We start from the raw sequence: 23,711 nt of genomic DNA, 5'->3' as shown, positions 1-23,711 counted from the left end.
TTAAACAATTTAATATAATATTATAATAATATTATATGATTAAACAAAGAACGGCGTCAGAGTTGGCTTGGAAATGAAGATCGCAGTTATCGCATATGTAAAATATTATGGTAAATGTTAATAATCGTCAATTCTAAGCCAACTAAACGATTTTTACTTTCTATCATATACGACATATTTAGTAGCTATATTTTTTTATTTTTACTGTTTTTTCTATGTTTAACACGAATAAATTTTCAATACATAAACACGCGGATTTTTCATCCAAAGATATTTTCGTCAAACGTATTACCGATATTACACATTTTAATATGGCACCACTGTAGCTTTCAGTTCCACAACGTCTTTAATATGCCTTCGCTAGCCGAATTAGAGAAAATAAGTGTTTTATGCGTTGGCCGCAGAAGGATTGGTATCTCCACCGTACAACACTTGAGACGTAAGGGAAATCAAATAAGCCTTGTCACGAATTCGCCCATTATCTCGCGTCTCTATACCAACGATGGCTGAACTTCAAACAACAACACGATTAATATCTCTTCTACCTTGTCTTTCCAAAAGGACAGTCCATTCAATCTTCAGACAAACAAAACAAATGCGCATCGCCCAGGAAACACTTTATCAGATATTACGAACAAAAGCGCGACAATTTGGCTTAATTAAATTTTATAATTAGCGCGCAAGATAATTGCAGTGTGGATCTTTTGTTTAGTTTATGGTGTCCGTGTTTGAGTTAAATTTAATTATTATGGAAACCAGGTAAACGGGAAAGCGGACTAAAACCTTAGAAGGCGCCGTAATTGAACGCGAGGCAAAAAATGTTTTATTAAGCTGCGGAGTGTGTTGTTTCGAAAAAAGTTTAGATTAAAGGAAAACAAAGAGAACGGTATAGTTTCCGTTAGGTTGTGTATTATTTTGAAATTAATTTTTTGTATATACTTTACTGTTTTAAATATATGCAAACAATAATGTTTTATTAAAATAACACTATGAATTTTAAAAAATAGATGCTGCAAAATATAACTTTTTTAAAGACGTCTGTAAGGCTAAGAGCTGACGTGCAATTATTAGTCGTCCGATTATTTAATTGCAGAATTGAAACCAATATATTGTTATGGAGCTGAGTCATCAAGTCTATGGTGGAGGGCCATGGTTAGGTCTTCATAATAGGAATTGACCTCAAATCCAAGGAGGCAAGGATATCCTCTATTACAGATTTAGAACAACACACCGGTATCAGGTCTAAGGAGAGACAAAGTTAAAGAGGTGGAGAAAATGGCGACAGATCCTCTAACCTCTACTTTACGGGTACCTCAGCCGGAGACAAGCTCCTTGACTTTGGCAAACCTCAACTTTGGGAAGATGTATATCCTCGGAAGAGGGTAATTACCACTCCTCGTATCTGTTCTTAAAGGAGGATGAAATGCCCTTCAAAAGTTAAAATGCTCCTCGAAAAAGGGGAGAGTAAAGGAACCAGGAAATGTTTCCTGGTGCATCTCCGAAGGGCAAAAGAGAGAGCGAGAACCTCTCACCTCTTCTCCGGCAAGAAGAAAAAAAGCCAGGATGAAAAGCCGTCCAACACCGGGAGGCAAGCAGAGACGTATCACCAGCTTTACCAGAACTCGGACAGTAAGGAAATCGATTTGGCGAGTCATCAACTCTAGGAAGGAGGGCTAGATTCAGATCCTCACTAGTCTTCAACAAATCTATCATTTCCCTGTATTCCAAATCAGTGATATGATATTAACACAAATACAGTATATGCGTCTTTGAAAAAAAAATAAGTTAAAAAATAAACATAATCCAATCCCTTCTCAGAAGCAAAAAAACAAAACGAAAAAAAAAAGGAAAAAACTCTTTAAAATGTCTAAATATTATAATCATTCAATGATGTGTTAGTTTCTTCAGCATAAAGGTGTATTAAAAACGTTGACGCCCTGTTAAAAAATTAACCATTTTCTGTATAATATGATATTGCTGTGAGTAGACTTACACTAAATTTTTTTGGAAATTCAAGACAAGTGAGTTTTGGAATCCTGAGAAAATCCTGACTCCGCAGAAACATACATTAGTAATTTATTTTTGTACTAAAGGAAAAAAATGGAAAACATTTATGATTTCAGTCTAATAACTATTTAGTCAACATTTATTTTATGTCAATGACAACAGGTATTTATATTTCGATTCGAAATATCTTGAGAACCATTACTCGTAGCCATTTTTACCAAGACTTTTTTTGCGTAAAAACGTCGTAAATGTATATTTTTTTACTCAGTAGTTTTATACAGGTACGGACGAAAAGTTATTACTCTTCAAACCAGTTAAAAAATATGTAGGTGGCGCCCTCTACAAGTAGGAGTCATATTGACATCAGAATCATATCACACACCAGATTTCATCCAAATATTGACGTTACTTCAGAAATTATTTGGAAAAAATAAAAATAAAAATAAAGCTTTAACACCCTGTATCTCCGAAACTAAGCATTTTAGGACATACATTTACTCACTTTTTTACTTATTTTTATCTGCAGAATATGTTGCCGAAGTTTCCGGAATACAGTTTGGACCACCGTGTATAAAACTTTAATATGTATCTTTGTCAACGACTATATTGGACTTCCTCGCACTAATAGGCCACCCCGTATATTCCCGAAACACATTTGCCTAAATTTTAATCAACTTTTGATTAGTACCTATCCCCACACCTCACATGAATAAGTTCAAGTCACGTTGCATCGTAGAGAATATGAACTAACGATCGAATCAGTTCACAATCGAAATAAATTTCCAGTCAAAACACGGAAAACTTATACGCTACATATTCAAAGTCGGAAAATTTATTTCATATGCAGAATGTTTTGCCACGTCGATTTACCATGACGGTGGAATACATGAGGCTGCCTAATAGGTTATAAAAGGCCATGAATATCCTAGATAATCGTATTGAAGGAAATTTACGAAAATTTGAAACGTATGTGACATCGGTGATTCTCAGTTGAAGAAAAATGATCGGAATAGTCAGACGCTCGAAGTTGCTAAAAGGCACGTTTCTAATCATCTAATTATACAAATTGTAAAATTTAAGTTAAATCAGGGATTCACTATTCACTATATCAAAATTACTTGGGTATACTTTTCCTTTAAATTTTTAGTTTCATAATTACTACTTTGTATTAAATTCGTTGCCTTAATTATTATTAAGATTTATTATTAGGCATTAATTAGTATTATAAGCCTAGTATATAAGCTATTTTTTTAATAATTATTATAAAAATATCAACCAAGAATTTACAAATTTGATAAACACCTTACTTTAGTATTAGAGAGAAACGTTATGCTCTCTCAGCAGGTAAAAACTGTACCATAACGTGCTATACTGATGCTTCTAAAACCAAAGCAGGGACAGCAGGGTGGCCATTATTTCCCAAGTTAATTTTTTTTTGCTGCCGCCCTCTGAAATTTTAGTTTCTGCTTTAAAAAAAGTTATCAAACGTAAACAAGCTCTTAATTTTTAATTTAAACCGTGCCGGAATCATAATACTTTTCCCATTTAAATAACATGGGATTTTCTGACATTTTACATTTAATTTTTTATCTCCAAATAAAATGAACCTACAACTTCGACAAAGACATATTCACTAAATTTTACGCTCTATAAAAAAGGTCCTTTTTGGTTTTTTCATAAAAACGTTCCTTTAAATGTTATTCGCGGTGAAAGTTATGCACATAGTTTATAATCTATATTGTTTTATTGAAAAAAGTATGGCTCTAGATCCTTTTTTAGTCAAAATCAAAAGGCGCAATTAGAATTTGAAAAATTTGATTATAAACTATGTGCATAACTTTCTTCTTCTTCTTCAAATGCCTTCTTCGTTGCGAAGGTTGGCAATCATCAGTGCTATACGTATTCGTGACACAGCCGACCGAAATAGTTGGTTTGTGGTGCACCCGAACCAGTCACGTAAGTTTCTCATCCATGAGTGGCGCCTTCTTCCTACACTTCTTTTTCCTTGAATTTTTCCTTGTAATATCAGTTGGAGTAGGTGGTACTTTTCTCCTCTCATGACGTGTCCAAGGTACTGAAGTTTACGCTTTTTTTACCGTTATGATAATTTCTTTTTCCTTTTTTATTCTTTTCAGGATTTCCATGTTGGTCACTTTATCGGTCCATTTTACCCTAAGTATTCTACGGTACAACCATATTTCGAATGCCTCTAGTTTCCTTATGTCAAGTTTCTTCAGAGTCCACACCATACACATACAGCACCGACAAAACATAGCATCACACCATTCTGATTTTTAAATCCAAGCTGAAATCGCTGCCACAGAGCACTCTTTTCATTTTCACAAATGTTGTTCTCGCCTGTCCTATTCTAGTTTTAATATCTTCAGAACAGTCATTATTTTTATTTACAATTGTACCTAAGTATTTATAACTGTTAACTTTTTCTATGGCGTGGTTATTTATATGAATTTGTGAATTGTTTTGTGTTGTTTTGGATATTATCATAAATTTTGTCTTTTTTACATTTAGTGACAGTCCGAGCTCTTCACTCGATGTATTAACTTTAACTACTAATATCTGTAAGACCACAGGGTCTTACAGTTACTCTCTATACAGATACCCTGAGACTGTACAATCGTTAGAGAGTTACAGTTATAACCCTAGAAAGGGGGACACAGTAGAACTATAACCTCGCGGTGATTAACTTCCATACAGTCTACATCTTCCAGACAGTCTACATCTACGAACTCTTCTTCATGGGGCATTAATTGATTAAACATATTTGTTTGATTGGGAAAACTTCTTTTACGAGCAAAAAAATGCTAACACACTATTTTCCGTTTGAATTCGACGCAGTGGTATTTTACAATAAATAACATTTTAATTTTTGATATTTCTCTAATAAAAATGTGCAATTATTAACTCATATCACATCGAGGGCTTCTTTAGAGAGAACCCACAAAAATCGGAAGTTTTTTTAATCTATATCATACGCTTTGATCTATAAAGCTTCGAAATTACGTCGAAATTTTCAATTTACAAATATATTAAAAATTGTGTTTTACCCAATAAACAGGCATCAAAGAAAATTGAAATATTAACGCCAGGGTATGGAAAATATCTTACCGAATATATTTAAAAAAAATCAAAATATAAATGTAAAAATGCTTAGGTATTACCAGGCATGCAATAACACGTAAGACTTTGGACAGATTTTAAAACTGAAGAATAAATTTTAATCTCAATAAAAGCTATCTATCCGTGTTTATCCAGTATAGCCTCATATACAGGGTGAGTCTTAATTAACTGCAAATATTTTTAGAGGTAGTATATTTCAATCCCAGAAACACGTCTTTCATTTTTTTTTTCGCGAAAAATTTTTTTGGAATTTTTTTTTTAATTTTTAGTTAAAAAACATAATATCTTCATAATATGGCAACATAGATATTAGATTAAATTTACAAGAAAAAAAATGAGGAAAAATCCAGTAGTTCTCAAAATTTAAGCGAAAAATCAATTTTTTTTAATTTTCAAAATAAAATATATTGGCTATTTTGGACTTATTTGAAAAACGGTAAAGAGAAAATATGTTTCTTTTATTGAGATCTATCAGCTCTGAAAATATTTGCACTTATTTAAGATTCACCCTGAATAGTTGAAAAAACTTTGGACTTTAATCATTTTAAAACTTGACCCTAATCATATTAAAACTTGACCCGAAAAGTTATTATTCCTTGAAGAATTTTTGTCTCTTCATAATACTACCAAGATTGCCTACCCCTCAGACGAAGATTTTCCTACGACCCTGGATTTTTCTTAAAACTATCCATAAATAGTAGTAGTAAAAAACAAAATCAGTTTTGAAAAAACTGCTATGAAAAATTCTAAATTACTTTATAGGGGACAAACACTATATCGTTTTTCTCAGCTCTCCGAGCCTTCTTTCTTTTCTCATATTGGAAACCGCACAAACGTAAAACGTGTTGCTGCGATCCAATTCGGCTCTCGCGTAGTCCTTTCGGGATAAAAGATAATACCCAGGACATAGGAAAAGCTATTTTCGGAATGGAGTAAATCGCGAAGCCGCCATTCTGCGGATTCACGTAAGAAATTAGAAGCCCTTGCGCGAAATGTTTCAAAGAACATGCGGGGCAAAGAACGACACTTTGCCAAGTATTACGTTCCAGAACCGTACGTGACCCGGCTGGATAATTATAGCTGCGAATCCTAATTTGTCTGTGAACTAGTTGTAACAAGTGATAGTGGAGTAGAATAACAACGGGTACTTCAAAGAAATGAAGTTCTTTGAATGTGGTAGACAATGATTCGGTATTGAAAATAAAAGAATTTCGGACATAGATTGTCTTTATTTATTTTGATTAACACAACACTTATTTGTGTTAGGACGCTTCTTAGAGTCGATCCAGAATTGAAGACAGTTTTAATGTTATACTTTTTGGCTATTCGCCTGATCTTTTCTGACGTTCTTTTTACATACTGGGTGACAATTTGAAAACGAACAGTATTTAATATTGCCTCTACCGATGATAGTATGAAAATTTAGCGAGAAACACGTCAATTTACATATCAAGGGGGACAATTTTTAAGGCATTTGTTGTCGTGTTACTTTCAAGCCCTTGACCCCCAGGGCACTACCCCTAAAATAGCAACCCCTATTTCTTTTACCATTTTTGTGTTTCTGATAGAATTATACATGAACTGCATTATATTTTTGTCAAAATTGTGATACTTAACCTCACAAATGAATGAAATGTATTTTATGTACATTAAAATGGGTTCCATTCTTCTCCAAGCACAAGTACAACCGGTATTCAAACTGTTCTCGGACGTTTTGAAAAGTTTCAGGTGAAATAGCTCTACACTCCTGTACAATTTTTTGTTGTAATTGTTCAATGGAGTCTGGTTGAGTTTAAAATATAACGGATTTCAAGTGGCCCCATAAGAAAAAATTCAGCTGTGTCAGATCTGGTGACCTAGGTGGCCATTCTATGGGTCCCCTCCTACCAATCCACTGTTCTGGGTAATGATTATCCGACCACTCTCTTACTGGGCGTACATAATGCGGAGGCGCTCCGTCCTGTTGGAAGTGCCGCAAATGCTCATCTAGAAAAAGATTTCCATTGGTGCCCCTTTCATTTTCCACCTCACGAATTATAGGAGGTTCTATAGCTGTATTTAACATTTCTGCATAAATTTCACTATTTAGATTTTCATTAATGAAGAGGTGCCCGAAGAGAAGGTGCCCGGTGGCAAATGGTAGAGGTACAGGCTCTCGTCTACCAATCTCAAGGTAGTGGGTTCGATTCCCACACCCGGCATTTCATCAGCCGACTATTTTTATTAAAATAAAAATAGTTTGGGTACCTAGGTCGACTTAGCCTTAAATGAGTACTTGGGATTCACAATCCTGAGGTAATAATATTCGGTTGAAGCCACTTAACAGCTTGCTAGCCACATAACCACATTACCTAGATATCCTTCCACATTACATAGCCACATTACCTTCTCTTGTATATCCTTCCTTGTATACCGAACGGCTCTACTATGGCAAGCTGTACCCCCTAATATACCCGCCAAGACATTTATTTTTTGAGGGTATTGCGTATACCCCTCTCTAATAATGTGAGGATTGATGTCGCTCCAATAACGACAGTTTTGTTTGTTGACCTTGCCATTTAAGTAAAAAGTGCATTCGTCAATGAAACAGATATTCTTTATTAACCTGGGCTGAATAATAATCTTGTCCGTAACAATTTCGCAAAACTCAATACGTCTGTCCGGGTCATCGTCCCCTAATTCTTGAGTAATTAGAAGTTTGTATGGATAAAATTTGTGAAGCTTTAATACTTTCCTGACTGACTCACGCGACAGTCCAGTTTGATCTGCAACTTTACGAAGGGACGTAGTGGAAGCCATAGCAACTTCACCAAGAACCTCAATCTGAGCGGCTTCATTGAGCAGTCTTGGCTCATTCCTTTTCTTATTGCAAACAGATCCTGTTTCTTCAAATTTAGCTACTAACTCACGAATTGTGTCCAATGTGTCCAAATTGTGTCCAACATTTCTTTCACGATGTTTCGTTGAATGCGGCCGCCGTTCTTGCAAAGCAGCAATTTTCAGGTCCGTAAACGTAAATCATTGTGTACGCGTTCAGCAATAGTGTAAACCATTTTAAGAGAGGCAACACTAATAATTCAAAACTATTGAAATTATTTATGAAATTAACTTTCACAGCTTATTTCACTGATTCTGGAAGAACATGAAATAAATAATGAACACCAAGAGTCGGAAAATAAAGAACAAGTACCTACTTATCATTTGTTCGAAATATCAGGAATAAGCAAAACGAGAATCTTGTTTTGTCGAAAACGGCAAAAAAAAATAAATCACTTTATGTTTTGTAGTGCCGATATCGAAGACGAAATGTAAATAAATCAAGGAATTTGAAATGTATAGTATTAGTAGGTACAAACATTTTAAAATGAAGTTGTATGAGGCGGTGAATGCAATCCGTTTTAAAATTAGATATTAAATACATTTCATTCATTTGTGAGGTTAAGTATCACAATTTTGACAAAATAATAATGCAGTTTATGTAGAATCTTATAAGGAACACAAAAATGGTAAAATGGGGTTGCCATTTAAAATTTTAGGAGTAGATACCCTGGGGATCAAAGGGTTGAAAGTAACACGGCAACAAATGCCTCAAAAATTGTCCCCCTTGATATGTAAATTGACGTATTTCGCCAAATTATCATACTATCATCGGTAGAGGTAATATTAAATACTGTTCGTTTTCAAATTGTCACCCTGTATGGAATAGTTAAGAGAGAGAAAGAGAGCATCCTCCTCAAGTCGATGAACCAATGAGTCAGTTTTACGTTGATATAATTTTGTCTATGAACTTCTCACAGTAAACATTCTGAAGCAAATCCGTTTTAATGTTATTTAATTCAACATTAATGCCCGATTCTACAATGCAAGTATAAAAGCCAGTATAATTATTCTACTGATAACCTATACCCCGATTTATTCCAAGTATAACTGGTTGTCGGTTTTACAATCGTTTTTTATAATCGGTATAGTTATTCCAAGTATATCTCCTTGGTAGTTCCAATGAACTAGCATTTTGACATTTGACATTTTGAAAGGCGGATATTATCTGTGGTATTATACACTATAACCTGACTTTCAGCTCTGTTTTCAGTAACGTTTTAGTGGTTTTCATGGGTAGTTCTTTATCTTTAGCGGTCAGAGTAGCGGTTTCATTTCATTTTTGTTTCTTGAGTGTGTGGTTTGCGAGCGAAAGCTAATATAAGTATGGAGAAAAACGGTGTAATAATTTTACAGCCGACGAGACTGAAGTTTTACTGAGCTTAGTGGAGGAATCTCAGCTTATTGTAGGCAAGTGCAGCATATTGATTTCTTTATAAAGGACATCCGGTATACCGGACATCCTTTGGAATTGTATTTTCATATTACTTATTTTATAGAATGCAAGAAGACAGATACGATTAACAACAGCAGAAAAGAGCTAGAATGGAAGAAGATTGAGACTAAATTTAATTCGATGTGTGCAACAGCACGAACTTCTAAAATGCTACGTAGCAAGTGGGATTCTCTAAAAAAAACCACCAAAAAGGAATATGGAGAGTACAAACAAAGTTTATATAAGACAGGTGGTGGACCAGGAAGTTCTGACTTTAAAATGTCAGGCTATATAGGAAACGTATTTTGGCTGTAGTTCGGATTGGGATGTCTGGCACTTGTTCTAAGTTTGATTGCGATTTTGGTAATATTAGTTACTTCCATAACTAAAAAACTTGTTATAATGACATTTATATTTTTAATTCTAGATTTACCTAACAGTAGTAATAAGCTACTCACTGAAGACTCTAGCAGCATTTCCTCTCAGGTCCCTATTGTACCTACTGAAGTAATAAGTAATGAAGATATAGCAGCAGAGGAAATAACTATAGATAAAGACAGTTCTGATGCAGCTGAAATTGTAAGTAATTGAATTTAAAATGTTCTTTTAAGTGCATAAATAATTTTAGATAAGCTTGAGCAGTTGGCAGACGTGGAATCCACAGCAGTTGAGGCAGCCGAAAAAGTATCGAGTTGACAGTTCCTGGTAAGAATTTTCATAACTGATTGTTAAGGGTTTACTAAATGAATATTATTCTCCTTACAGAACCAAATAATACTGATTTAGAAGACACGAATGAACAGGTGACAAAAACTATTGGAGTAACCCCATGCTGTACGATAATATACTTGTATGTCATTAAATTAGTTTTATGTACTAATAATATTTTTTTAGGCTCTAATGATGTCAAAAAAAAGGAGGAGGGTTAGTAAAGTGGAATCCATTGGTTCCAAATTAAAAAATAAAGGCAGTTCATTTTGAAACACTTCAAGAGGAATTACTGAAGAAAAAAATTGCCCTTGTAGAGTTACAAACTCAGGTTCTGCAAGAAGAGAGGGAGCAGAAAAAAGGCCTGATTGAGGCACAGATCAAAATATTAAGGGAGGAAGCAGAACAAAAAAAAATAAATATTGCTGAAAAGCACAAGTTAGAAATAGATATATTGTTAGCTGAATTAAAAAATAAAAACTAACTTCTATTTAAGTAAAAGAATTGTTTCGTATATTTATTTATTCTATATAGCCTATATATTCTATTCATATAGCCTATCACGGAAGAATATAAAAAAAATAATATTCTTCCGCAAATGTTTCTATAATAGGTATCAAAATTAAAGTATACTTTTTAAAATTTAAATATGTTACAAAGCCAGAAGAAACTTCAAATTCATTGTAGTGCCTATTCTGAAAATTAGTAAATTAATACAGTATGTCCCTGGATTGTCTTTACAAAAGGAAAGCCTTTTTTATTATTGGCATTTTAAGAAAAATGCATTCTTCATAAAAATTTTGCTTGTTCTAAAATGGTTAATCCTGTTTATACTTTTCCAAATTTCCATACCGTTTTAGAGAAAATTAGAAATGATGCTTAAGGTTAAAGAAAAGGTCATGCGTGTCATATAAAAATGTGTTTATATTACAAAAAGAATATATAGTTTTCATAAATTTGAAAAATGGTTGAGAATGAGGGATGCCCGCATTCGGTTTTGTTCTCGAACCATACCTACATTTGCAACAGGTACTGGTATGTCTACTTCTTGAACGTCCATTTCATGAGGTGGTTCTTCTTCATGTTCCTCAATTGCCAAATTATGTAGAACTGCAGTTGCTACTATTATTGCCTTTGAATGGTCCAATGATACACGCATCCCTAAAGATAAAATGGGAAATCTTCTTTTCCATACCCCATATGACCTTTCCACACAGTTACGTGTACGAATGTGGGATTCATTAAATAGAGCTTCTGCTCGAGTATTTGGATGTTCCAAAGGTGTGATTAAAAAGTTGGTGTTGCCATAACCACTGTCACCCAAAAGCACCGATGTTCCAAATCTTCCACTTTCCAATGTTCCTTTAAGTCTGCTATTATTATAAATAGTCTGATCATGGGAAGAGCCAGGCCAGCGAGCAACAATGTCCATTATCCTTAAACGAGCATCACAAACTGTTTGAACATTCCATGAAAAGTACCCTTTTCTATTTCTATACCTCTCCGCTTGATCACCACCCGGTGAAATAATGCGTACATGGGTACAATCAATAGTACCAATAACTTTAGGAAACCTTGCAATTGAATAAAATTCTTCTTTTATCCTCTGACACTCCATTTCTCCCTCTGGTAATTTAACAAATCTTGGTCGCAAAGAAGCAATAGCCTCTGTGACCTGAGTCACAATGACACAGGCAGATGTTTTGCTTACCCCTGTGAAATCACCTGTGGTAAGTAGCATACAACCTGTAGCATAAAACCGCAAAGTTAGAAAAATTTTTGTCTCAGGGTGTATGGCATTATTGCGATCTGTTGCTGATGTTATTTCATCTCGAATTAAACCTAACAGCATAGCACAGGTCTGTTTCTGCAACCGAAAACGCTTAAAAAATTCTAGTTCATCATATTCTTCAAAATAATTGGGCCTAAAACATATTTTTTAGTTAGAAACTCTACGTATAAAATTGTAAATTCCTGACTATTACCTGACTTTGAACACTTTAGGATTCCTGTATAATCTGAACTCCTCAATTTCATCATCAGATTCAAAATTATTAGGCAAATTGAAAGGATCCATTTAAATATTTGATGAACGTACCGAATTTAACAAAAAAATACAGTCTCTTAAACAAAACAAGCAAGTTAGGTTAAGTTTTTTCCGGAAAATGACGTGAGGAAACGGAATGGCACCAACCAATAGGAAGGCAGTATAAACTTATTCCTGGGATATACCATCAAACTGGAAGAGATAACTTACACCAGGTTTATACTTCAGATAAATTTATCGGTTGTATTGTAGAACGCAATAATGAGCAGTTTTCTAAGGTATAGCTTATTCTAGGTTTATACTTGAATTGTAGAATTGGCCCTAAGTGATTCTTGGTCACTGCATGGTGTTTACTCGATGACATAAAGTTTTAATTATTCTTTTCTTAGTTGCTTCAGAATGATTTGACTGAAACTTAAATATTATCCCATGTATCTGGGTTTTCTGTATACAGAAGTCTTAATAGATCCCTCATATCTACTAACAAGGACATCTAGAAACGGCAGACAAAGATCAATATCATATCAACAGAGATCAATATCATTTGTGACGTTGAAAAAAACTTGACCTATCTGACAAGTTCAACCGCTCATTGATTGAATATGTATTTTTTAATATTAAACTGTACTGAAAAGGTAAAACAAGTATTATATAAAAGTTCTATAAAAATATTAGAATTTAAAATACGATAAATTTGATTTTCTACTACTATTTTGCTAAACCATTATCCTAATATTTTTCAGAAACCAATCGTTATCAAAGTTTACAAAGCCTAACTTGGTTTTAAACGGAATTCAGCCATAATTTTCAAAAATTGATATATCAAAATAGTTAAGTCATAAAATAAAATATACTAAATTCTAATATAACAATTTAGTTGGTTACATAATTAAGTAACCAACAAAGTAATGAAAGCAAAATGTAAAAATAATTATTGTTCTCGTCGAAAGAATAAAATTTACTTTAAACTGTTTCTTTAACTCACAAAAGACATTCATTTCAAAGGCCGGCTAATTAGCCCTAAAAATTAAATGAAAATTTAATTGTTCCGTAGCTGTAATAATAAAGGTCCTTATTTTAACAAAGCAATAAAATGAAAAATTAAGAAAATATATTATAAAAGTTAAGGAACAATAGGTAACAATATTGACATAGTCGTAGTTAGTATTCTTCATTAAATTTAATTATTTTCGATAATTTTCAACTATATTTAGCTAAGTGTAACTAAGCTGAAATACTCTATATTTTTTTCAATTTGTCATAGTGTGATTTGTCTTCTTCTAGTCTCCTTTTCTGTCGATCTTTTTTGATCAATTCGTCTTTTGTCCAACCTTTTTTTCTGTAAATCCTGTCAACAGTTCTTTAAGGTTTCCTGTGGTCTCCAACCTAACAACTTAACTTAAAAAAACAATAAAACTTTTGTAAATAAATATTTTATTTATAAAATACGCAGATTTAACAAACTTACAGAGAGAGATATTATGAAGAATTGTTATAGTTACAATTACAGAATTACAGACTAATATTTTATTCTTCTTTTAATAAAACATCACTTACTGACCTCATATTATAATTTTATAAATAGCTACACATTTTTTTCATAAATTTTACTTTACAGATTCACATATTTTACTTTTTTTTTACATTTTACATAAAACCATTGATTGGCATAACCACGTTTACTAAAATGAACGATTAAAGTTTGGTTTGGTTGGTTGAGTGTGCGATATTAGATTTTACAATATCTAACAATATTATTTTCCTGACCAAGACAGGGATCATCGAAATCCTACCTTGGTCTAGAGCCATGACTAGAAATAACCAAATGTGTAATCTGTAGAGAATGTAAGAATGAATGGAAGGGGTATTAATTGCAGCGACTAAAAAATACAAGGACACGTAACGCTCATATACAGGCTACAGCAGAATTAGTGATGTTAGGCGCCGTTTGTGTGTAGTGAACTTTGTATAAACTTTATTACAATTGTGATTAATTGTTCAGCTTTCAAGTGTAAAAGCCGCAGCGATAAAAGAGCCAGGAGTTTCATAGGAAAACAAACTGTTCACTCCACCTGGTTAGCGTTTCCTTAGTTTTGATATGTGCTATACGTCGATACTTCTTTTGTAACTCTTGTTAACATTTTAATAAGTTTTTTTTTTCATAATTAATTAGTATGATACCACCGCATACACTATAAGCGTAGTCAAAACATTTATCAAAAATACAATATCTCTTCAAGCAGCTAAGTTAAGAGTCCATTTCATTAGTCCGAAAATTTAGCAAAATAAGCGTTCAGGATTATACTATATCCGTATTGTAGTACATTTTTAGACAAGTTTTTATTTTTAAGATTTTGATGGTCAAACATCAGCCTTATGAAAAAATATTCCTTATGACTATTTTTTTTCGAAAATAAAGACATAATTTAAAATTTCGTTAAAATACGGAAATAGATTGAAGTTTTGTGATTACAGTGATATATAATTTATATGGTTTTGTAACAAATTTCTCGCTATTTTATGGCAAATGCTGAAGCTCTGCAAACCTTAATCAAGCCTTAATCAAAGCACGTGTGTTTTGAATTTTGGGTGTGGTTTAACACGACAGGATCGGGCTAAGCCTTAGGTAGATTTCTGAAATATAATATACAGGGTGGCCCATCGAAAACATAGCGCAAGGCATAACGGCTAGGGTATTCTTTTTTTCAAAAAATCCAAAAACACGTCAATTTTGTTTGTGAGGGGGACAACTTTTGCCCCAAAAATGATTGCAAAATCTTCAACCCTCTGAGCGGGGGTGTCATCCCCCCACTTTTTTCAAATGGGAAGGGGGGTCAAGTGGCACCGCAATGAAGAGAGCTTTCTATTCTCTATATTTCCCCGCCTCGTTTTTGAAAATCGGTCGAGTCATTGAGAAACTATGAAGGATTGAAATTTGAAAAGTTTATTTAAACATTTATCAGAGTAAATGATAAGGATAAATTCCTACGACCAATTTGAGTTTTTTTCTTATTATTTCTAGATGTTTACGTATTTTTTCACTTGCCACGAGGTTGAACGATCAGGTGCGGTAGTTGCTAGATAGCTGTTCTGTGGCTTGTGCGTTGAAGTTCTTCTCAATATTACAGTTGAGGGTTGGAACCTTTGGTGTTACACAAGCTTCTCAATATCGTTAAACTGACCCACAATAGAATTTCCAAAAATACCAGCCCACACGTTCAATTTCTGAAGGTTTTGTGTGTGCACCTCGTGAAAAACCCTGGGGTTGTCCTCAGTCCAGTACCGACAGTTGTACCGATTAACTACATGGTTCAAAAAGAAAGTACACTCATCCGAAAAACACACATTAGATAGGAAATTATTATCATTCGCCACTCGTTCACTCATAGTTTCACAAAATTGCAAGCGACGATCAAAATTGTCTTCGTTAAGTTCTTGTACCAACTAAATTTTGTACGGGTAGAACTTGTGTTTTTTTAATATCCTTTGGACATTTGTACGATTCACGATGGTCTCATTAGCCAATTTTCTTGTACTCAGCGTACTATCCATGGCAACTTGGCCCAATACGAATACCTCCATAGCTTCATTTACTACTGGATTTTCCCTCTGCCTCTTTTTATTCATAACGGAACCAGTTTCGCGAAATTTTGTTACTAACTCGCGAACAATTTTGCCATAAAGGTGTTTGTCAGGATGGCGTTCATTGAATACCTGCGCAACCCGACTGCCACATTCATTATTTTTAAAATAAAGTTCGATTATTTCCACTTTTTCTGCAAGTGAGTACACCATAATAATTGTTAAAAAGTTTAACGATATTGAGAAGAACTTCAACGCATAAGTCACAGAACAGCTATCTAGCAACTACCGCACCTGATCGTTCAACCTTGTGGCAAGTGAAAAAATGCGTAAACATCTAGAAATAATAAGAAAAAACAGCAAATTGGTCGAAGGAATTTACCCTTATCATTTACTCTGATAAATGTTTAAATAAACTTTTCAAATTTAAATCCTTTATAATTTCTCAATGATTCGACCAATTTTCAAAAACGAAGCCGGAAAATATAGAGAATAGAAAGCCCTTTTCATTGCGGTACCACTTGACCCCCTTTCCATTTGAAAAAAAATTGGGGGATGACACCCCCGCTTAGAGGGTTGAAAAAAGGCAAAAGTTGTCCTCCTCACAAACAAAATTGACGTGTTTTTGAATTTTCTGAAAAAAAAATTACCCTGGCCGTTATGCCTTGCGGAACGTTTTCGATGGGCCACCCTGTATATTTCCTTCGGACACACCCGTTTTACCTGACCCCTGAGATAGACCCGAACAGTACAACGTAATAGACTCTTAAGAAAAATATGAGCCACGGCACTGTTTGGAGGAACGGTAACAATTTGGTCTTGGGCGTTATTAGTCCTTGTATTATTTAGTCATTTTATAAAACGTTACAAATTCCTCCAACCATTGTGTGGACTGTGAACCAATCGAACCTTACCCTAGCCCTTTCCATTCCACGCCACTGATATCTCAAGATGTTCTCCTAAAACGAATTATTCCCCTATTTTCCGTGGCATTGTTTTTAAAATATTTACAAGACAAAAGTATGCAAATTCTCGCGCTCGTTATCGGATGGCGTACGGAGGAAAGCGGGGTCGCGCCAACCAACTACAAAAGAAATAATATGCAAATTGGCGCTTTTTTCTCCCCTTCCCGGCCGTGTTTCTCCTTTAGGAATCGGGGCGGTTTGCGGTAACATGTTTATAATTCGAGGAATTCTGCAACCTATGTCGTAATTTGAGAGGCAGCCAGTCTTTGTTGCAGTCGAGAATAAATAATGCTCGACTTGTGTCGGGAGCTTTGTGCCTGATTGAAGTCTAACACGAAAACAAGGCATCTACAAACAAAAAAAATGTCGGAGATTGTTTAAGGTATTAAAAACACGGTGCAAATTTTCAGGAAGATGGTATTTGTAGATTGTATATTGTTTGTGAGGGGGAAAGTTAATCAACGTCAACTTATAGATCTATTGTGTCCCCCTTTCTTGAGATATGACTCATCATATAATCTCATGGCTTTGACAAAAGCCAGTATCTGAGATGGTTTTACAGAGGTTAGTTCTATATCTCCGATATCAGTCGTACCAAAGTTTATGGCGCGAATGGTTGTCGTCTCGGCACACTCTGTGATGAGATGTTCTGATGTTTCCTCATTGTCCCCACAGAATCTGCATTAGCCGTTGTTTCTTAGCTTCAATCTACTGAAGTGTTCATTGAGGAGAGAGTGTTTTGTAAAAACTGCTTAATTTCTTAAATCAACGAAAATCTTTGATTTTTCTCGATAGTAAGTCCTGAGAAATTTCTTCGTGTGTTTGACCGTTGGAGGATTCTCATTCCAGGTTACACCAATAGACCCAAACGCCAATTGTATACAGGGTAATTCATTCACGGCCATGGCAGACGTTTATGGAGAACCGGTGATAAGATTTTTTTTGAAAATTTGGACTTTTGCATAAAGGCACCTGCTCCATCTGTCTAAATTATTTTCAGCATTACAGTGTTGCCGCTTTATAGTAAAAGTGGTAGCATCTCTGTTATTTTAAATGGAAGACCATTATATTATTATATTTTTCGAAACTTCTTCCAAATCTCCAAATTTTTCTGTTATACTAACCTATACCAATCTCTAATAGTTTTTATTTAAAGGGTTCTTGGCTTTTGGTCAATATTAAACTTTTTCTGGGTTTAGGAAGTGTTTATTACATAACTAACGTTTCAGTTCAGTTTTAACCTTTTTCAAAGCCACAAAACGTACATTTCCTTCGTCAAACTTGTTGTTCAGGCTAGCTAAGACATTTTTGTTAGATTATAATAATTGTTTATAGTTTAAAGTTACTCTACTCTGTTAACAAAGTTGAAGAAATTTCCCATTATAAAAACCTTATTAAGGTACCTTACCTTTAAGATGATAAACGATCCTACTTTATATTCGTAAAATTATAACTTTAACTTAACTATTACCACTGGGAATTTTGATCGTAAAACTATATAGCTGTCGCAGACGTCTGTCTATCTAAACAATGTAAGTTTAGGGCAGTGTCGTCCACTGTTATAAATATTAGATTTAAGAACATGAAAATTGTATAGTACGCCTATGGCTATTTTTGAAGTGAGACATTATTTAAGAGACTGGAACGTGGTTCTAGAGGAGAGTCCTTCTCGACCTCAATCTAAAGCGACAGATTAACAGTCTGGTACGCGAGATTAGGAAAGAGCTCAAACTTTTCAGAGATGAAAGGTGGGAGAGCTTCCTATCTACGCTTGAGGACGACAAAAAGTCGCTTTGGAAGGTTCAAAAGCGAATGAGAAACACAAACTCACGCTACGTCCCCCCAATTCACGGCCTGAACGGAGTGGTCTATTCCGACGAAGCGAAGGCAGAGGCCTTTGCCGACTCGTTAGAACGCCAATTCCGTCCAAACCGAAATCCCGACGACGACATCGATTTCGATGAAGTCGTAGAAGAATTCTACGAAGACTTCGTAGCTCCCATTCCCCCTCCCGAGGCCCCTATCCCCCCAGCAACTCCTAAAGAAATTTCGTCCATCATCTCCACACTGCGCAGCAGAAAAGTCCCAGGTCACGACCAAGTAAACATCATCGCACTGAAACACCTCCCCGAGGTTCTTATAACCCAATTTACCACCATCATTAATCTGATAATGTCCCTTAGATATTTTCCGAACGTTTGGAAACTAGCCATAATTATTCTAATCCCAAAGCCAAATAAGAACCTCACTTTCCCAGAAAACTGGCGCCCCATCAGCCTCCTCTCCTCCCTCTCGAAACTGGCTGAGAAAGTTATTCTCTCTAGAATTAACGACTTCTTGGCTAGTGCCGAGATCATCCCTCAGGAGCAGTTCGGATTTAGCCAATCCCTCTCCTGTGAACAGCAAGTCGCACGCGTGGTGGAATATGTTACGCAGGGTCTAAACGCCAAGCGAGGCACTGGTCTTGTCATGTTTGACATCGAGAAGACCTTTGACAAGGTTTGGCACGAGGGACTTGTGTACAAACTTCACCTCGTCCTCCACTTTCCCCAACAGATCACTCTCATCATTAAATCCTTTCTTGTCGATAGGAGATTCCGGGTCCGCATCGGAGACTCCCTTTCCACTCCTCGTGCTATAGAGGCGGGGGTACCGCAGGGCTCTGTCCTGTCGCCCACACTCTATAATACCTTCACATCCGACATCCCTAAATCCCTGGAGACTCGTCTTGCGTTATTCGCAGACGACACCTTTCTCTACTCCACTGCCTCGAGCAATGGAATTCTGAGCAGGCTCCAACCCCACATCGCCCAGCTGCTTGATTGGTTTTCCCATTGGAAAATCAAAATCAATGCAGCAAAAACCCAAACCTTGTTCGTCTCCGGACTACCTCCACCGATGGTCATTCTTCGGCGGCTGATTCCTCGGAGGTGGACTTTTTTTAGTGGGTATCAATACGAGTCCCACACTGTCTAGGGGTTATTTCTATGACCATCTCTCTCGAGATGGCCTTGGAAATGACCACTATTCGTCTATAAAAGATTTTTCAACCACCCCCTCACAAAAAAAAATCTAGAGGAGAGTACGCTTTACGCGTCCAGAGTACGCACGACGCGTCGAAAGACGCCATCCGCATATCGACAATTACAGACTTTTTCTTTGGCTTTTATAATATTGTTACGAGAAATTTTAAACGCTCTTATTTTTAAGTATTATTAATAAGTTTCACTTGTGTTATATTTGTCTACAATATAAGTGTGTAAAAGTTATCGTTGTTGAATGTTATTTCAACTGGTCCTTCGACAGTCCAACTACTAGAATCATCCAGATTTTGGTTCTCCGCCAAGATACATTTTGGTCCTACAAGCTAGAAACATTTTGGTCTTACGAGCCCCTCTTCAAATACTTAGTTACTCTTCAAACCAAAAACAGTACAGAAAATACATTGAGCTGTATATGTTATTTTTTGTGTCATGTGGGTGATATTGTATGAGTATATTTTTAAGTTAAATGTTATGTGTTATCACCTGTTATTTTATGCACACATATTTTAATACAAGTTTGACGAAGGAAATGTACATTTTGTGGCTTTGAAAAAGGTTAAAACTGAACCGGAACGTTAGTTATGTAATAAACACTTCCTAAGCCCAGAAAAAGTTTAATATTGACCAAAAGCCAAGAACCCTTTAAATAAAAAATATATTAGTTTGGTCAAAGAAAAGTTAATTAAAAAAATAATCTCTAATAGTTTTTGAGATAAAAAATAACATGTAAAATAACATGTGTAAAATTGACGAAAACATGATCTTGAATAAGCATTGGTTAAATCATAAATTGGGTATATTGAATTATAGATTAAGGAAAGTCGATATATTTGATCTGTCTAAATCAACTGATTGGATATCAAACAGGGAGGTCCGAAAAAATAATTATTTCCGTTTCTTATAAATTCATTCAAATTATTGTTATTTTAAATCAGGCCTATGTATATTATTTAAAAACTCGAGACTCAAATAAAATTGCTTTTCAACGTTATATCACCTTCCTATATCTAAACCTTCTGCTTTCTTCAGTAAAGCCATTTAAAAGATATTACCTAATTCTATTATAATTGTTTCGTTTAAAGAAAATCGTTACCATGACAAATATTCAAACTTTATAAGTATCAATTAGAGATTACGTGCTAAATTTCTAAAATTGTCGTGGTAACGAAATTCTTGAAATGAAACTATAATAATATAATTATTCATTTTTACATAGCTCTACTTAAGAAACCGGAAGGTTTAGGTGTAGGAACATGATATATCGTCGCAATTTTATTAATCTTCTGCCTTTTTAAATTATATACGTAGAGTTGAATTTAAAATAACAAAGATTTGAGCAATTTTATAACAAACGGAAATAAATAATATTTTTTCTCTCCCTGTGTAATATTCAATCAATAAAAATCTATCAACGTGCCATCGCCGCGCCGCGCCGCGCCGACTGAATCTATCTCTATACATACAATATGCGTATATTTTTTAAATATTTGAATTATTATCGTTATAATTAGATTTATTCATTATTAACTCGTTTTCCTTCTTATTTTTGATTCTGACGACGCGACTTGCAAAAATATACTTCCTGAAATATTAAACGGCTGTTGCTAATTTGCCAATTAATATTTTATTTACAAGTAAAAATCTATAACTAAGAAACTTGTGTCCGTTTGGATTATAAAGCTAAACCCTTATTTTACGAGCAACTCTTCGCAGTAATAGTTTAAGGGTGATTCTTGCATTTGGATCCGTGATACCATCCATACGTCAAATCTGTGAAACTTAGCTATAGTTCTGAAAAAAAGGATCTCTCAGTCGAAATGAATATGACTTTGACCCAAAAGATTGGCGCTTTTCAATAGGGTCAAGAACGACGTTTCTTTGCCCAAAGCATTAACTATCTTTTCATAAGCTTTAAAAATTTACTTTAGAGAATAGAAGAATCTATCTGTCCAAAGTATTTCACTCTTGACCCAAAATGAATATGCAAAGAAGTTCTTGCTACAAGAACAATAGTCTCTTTGATTCATGCAAAAATTCTTGATTGAAAAGGGACATTTCTTGATTAAAGAGACACTTTTCTTAAACCAATAGCAAATACTATTGACTCAACTAAAATTTATTTTGATCTAAGAGAAGTCTATATGTACATCATATACAGGCATATTACGAGAAATATTATTTTCTGATAAATTTAGGTTTTCCTGGTTTGTAGTAAGTAAAGTGATATTATTTTCCTCGATAGTAGTTATTTCTGCTTCTTCACTCCTTGGTATTTTTTGGAGTGGTTCATCACTCTACAAATTACAAAGAAATGTTACATCACGATTTCAAAGTAAAGCAAATAAATTATTAAAATTATAAGCTTTGGCCACATTTTGAATTTTTTAATATGACGACTTGAGATTCTAAAATTTTTGTAATTATTTGCATAAAAAAATCGATACCTATATTCTTATTCTATCTATAGTCACACATGCATTATCTAAACAGATGCATTAGGTAAATGTCAATTACCTTCAAATATAGCAAATAAATGCTCTAATTTCCATTTTTTCAGAAACTCCTTTAAAGAATCCATATATCCTAAAATTTGTCCATAAAAAATGACAAATGCATGTTAATAACGACCACTAATTTGTTATACGATATGCGTTTAAAAAGCAAATTATGCAAAATTCCAAGTGAAAAATTCCAAACAACAAAACCCGTGCGTACTATGATGTACGACTGATCGGACTGCCGACTGATTGTAGATACCGTCCTTCGTCATCGTCTTTGCGTGTTGTTATTATTTTTCATCAATAGAGTATTTAGCTATAGGAAAAATGACTATGTTTCTTGAATGAAGTACTTCCTAGCGTATTTTTCTTATTATCTTAAAACAAAGTAACTTGCACTTGGTTGAATGAAAATAGATTCAAGAGAAATTTTCGAATTTTTCAAGAGAACCAGTTTTCTTGAGTTAAGAGAGTTTTTCTTCAGGCAACATATTTTCTTTTACGCTAAAATAAATTCTCTTGCCACTAATTTTTTTTTCAAGAACGATGACGACTTTAGTTCAAGTCTATCTTTTTTATCAGTGTACCTTTGTTTTGATTGCTTTAGTTTAATATTTTGATTTTAAAATTGAACTGATTTTAAAATCTACTATGAATAGAAACATCAAATGACGACATGGATCCTAATGCAAAAATGATCCGGAATCTATTACTGCGAAGAGTCGCTTGTCTTTTTAACTTTTGTGTTTCAATAGCGAAATACCCAGCTGTTTCAAATTAAAAAAAAACTCTCCACAGAGGTACAGAAAGAATATTAGTAATGATGTTATATCAAAGTAAAAGAATATATGCTTAAGATAAATTAAATGAAGTAAAGGAAGATCGTTTATTATTCAGAATATGGTTAAGTTTTCCTGTCGCCGCTCGAACAAAGTGAAGACAGATACCGAGAATCTGTTTTCATTGAATAAAGCTAATCAAAGATTCTGGCTTAGTTTTCCGCGGGCCAAGTCTCGCCGTTCGGCGCTAGTTGGTAATTTCGATTTAAATGGTAATAAAGTTAAGTCGTAGTTTCTTAATTTCATTAGATTTAAAAGTTCCAGGATGATGATTCGTTGTTAATTCAATTTCGTCTTTGTCGAAAACTGGAAGTCTTCGCTGGCTATGAGCAAAATTCTAACGAGCTTAGTATTGGTGTTCTGACTTTTGTTATGCAAGAGGTTATTGCTAAATCGAATTACAACTTTGAGTTGAGCCTAAATAGTTATAAATTTGAGTTTTATTTCGTAAATGATCAGTAGAATAGTTTTAACGATTATTACCACTAAGAAAATCATGAAACGAAATATATGTTTTATGCTCAGTTTTATGTCAAACTTCAATAGATTTAAATAAGCTCAAATGGAAATT

The 23,711-nt window shown here is 34.3% G+C and overlaps 1 protein-coding gene and 1 long non-coding RNA gene across 3 annotated transcripts; one reads left to right on the top strand and one right to left on the bottom strand.

The window, feature by feature from the left end:
- Positions 1 to 10,138: 10,138 nt before the first annotated feature.
- On the top strand, positions 10,139 to 10,418 carry LOC115890844. The gene is made up of 3 exons (XR_004051710.1): positions 10,139 to 10,162; positions 10,223 to 10,291; positions 10,352 to 10,418. It is a non-coding gene; the product is annotated as an uncharacterized LOC115890844 (long non-coding RNA).
- Positions 10,419 to 11,071: 653 nt separating this feature from the next.
- Positions 11,072 to 12,507, bottom strand: LOC115890847 (putative nuclease HARBI1). 2 transcript variants are annotated; one of them, XM_030911196.1, is made up of 3 exons: positions 12,151 to 12,507; positions 11,665 to 12,090; positions 11,072 to 11,601 (listed from the first exon to the last, which is right to left on the bottom strand). In XM_030911196.1, exons 1-3 carry the CDS (start codon positions 12,240 to 12,242, stop codon positions 11,115 to 11,117), a joined length of 1,005 nt encoding a protein of 334 aa, XP_030767056.1. In that variant the 5' UTR covers positions 12,243 to 12,507; the 3' UTR covers positions 11,072 to 11,114. The 2 variants fall into 2 exon arrangements, with proteins under 2 accessions (XP_030767056.1, XP_030767055.1); XM_030911195.1 differs by having other exon boundaries at positions 11,072 to 12,090.
- Between the last annotated feature and the right edge of the window lie 11,204 nt (positions 12,508 to 23,711).

The sequence above is a fragment of the Sitophilus oryzae genome, unplaced genomic scaffold, assembly GCF_002938485.1.
Source record: "Sitophilus oryzae breed Bouriz unplaced genomic scaffold, Soryzae_2.0 scaffold_931_pilon_pilon, whole genome shotgun sequence".
Taxonomy (NCBI): domain Eukaryota; kingdom Metazoa; phylum Arthropoda; class Insecta; order Coleoptera; family Curculionidae; genus Sitophilus; species Sitophilus oryzae.
This window is presented reverse-complemented; position numbering and strand designations above follow the sequence as displayed.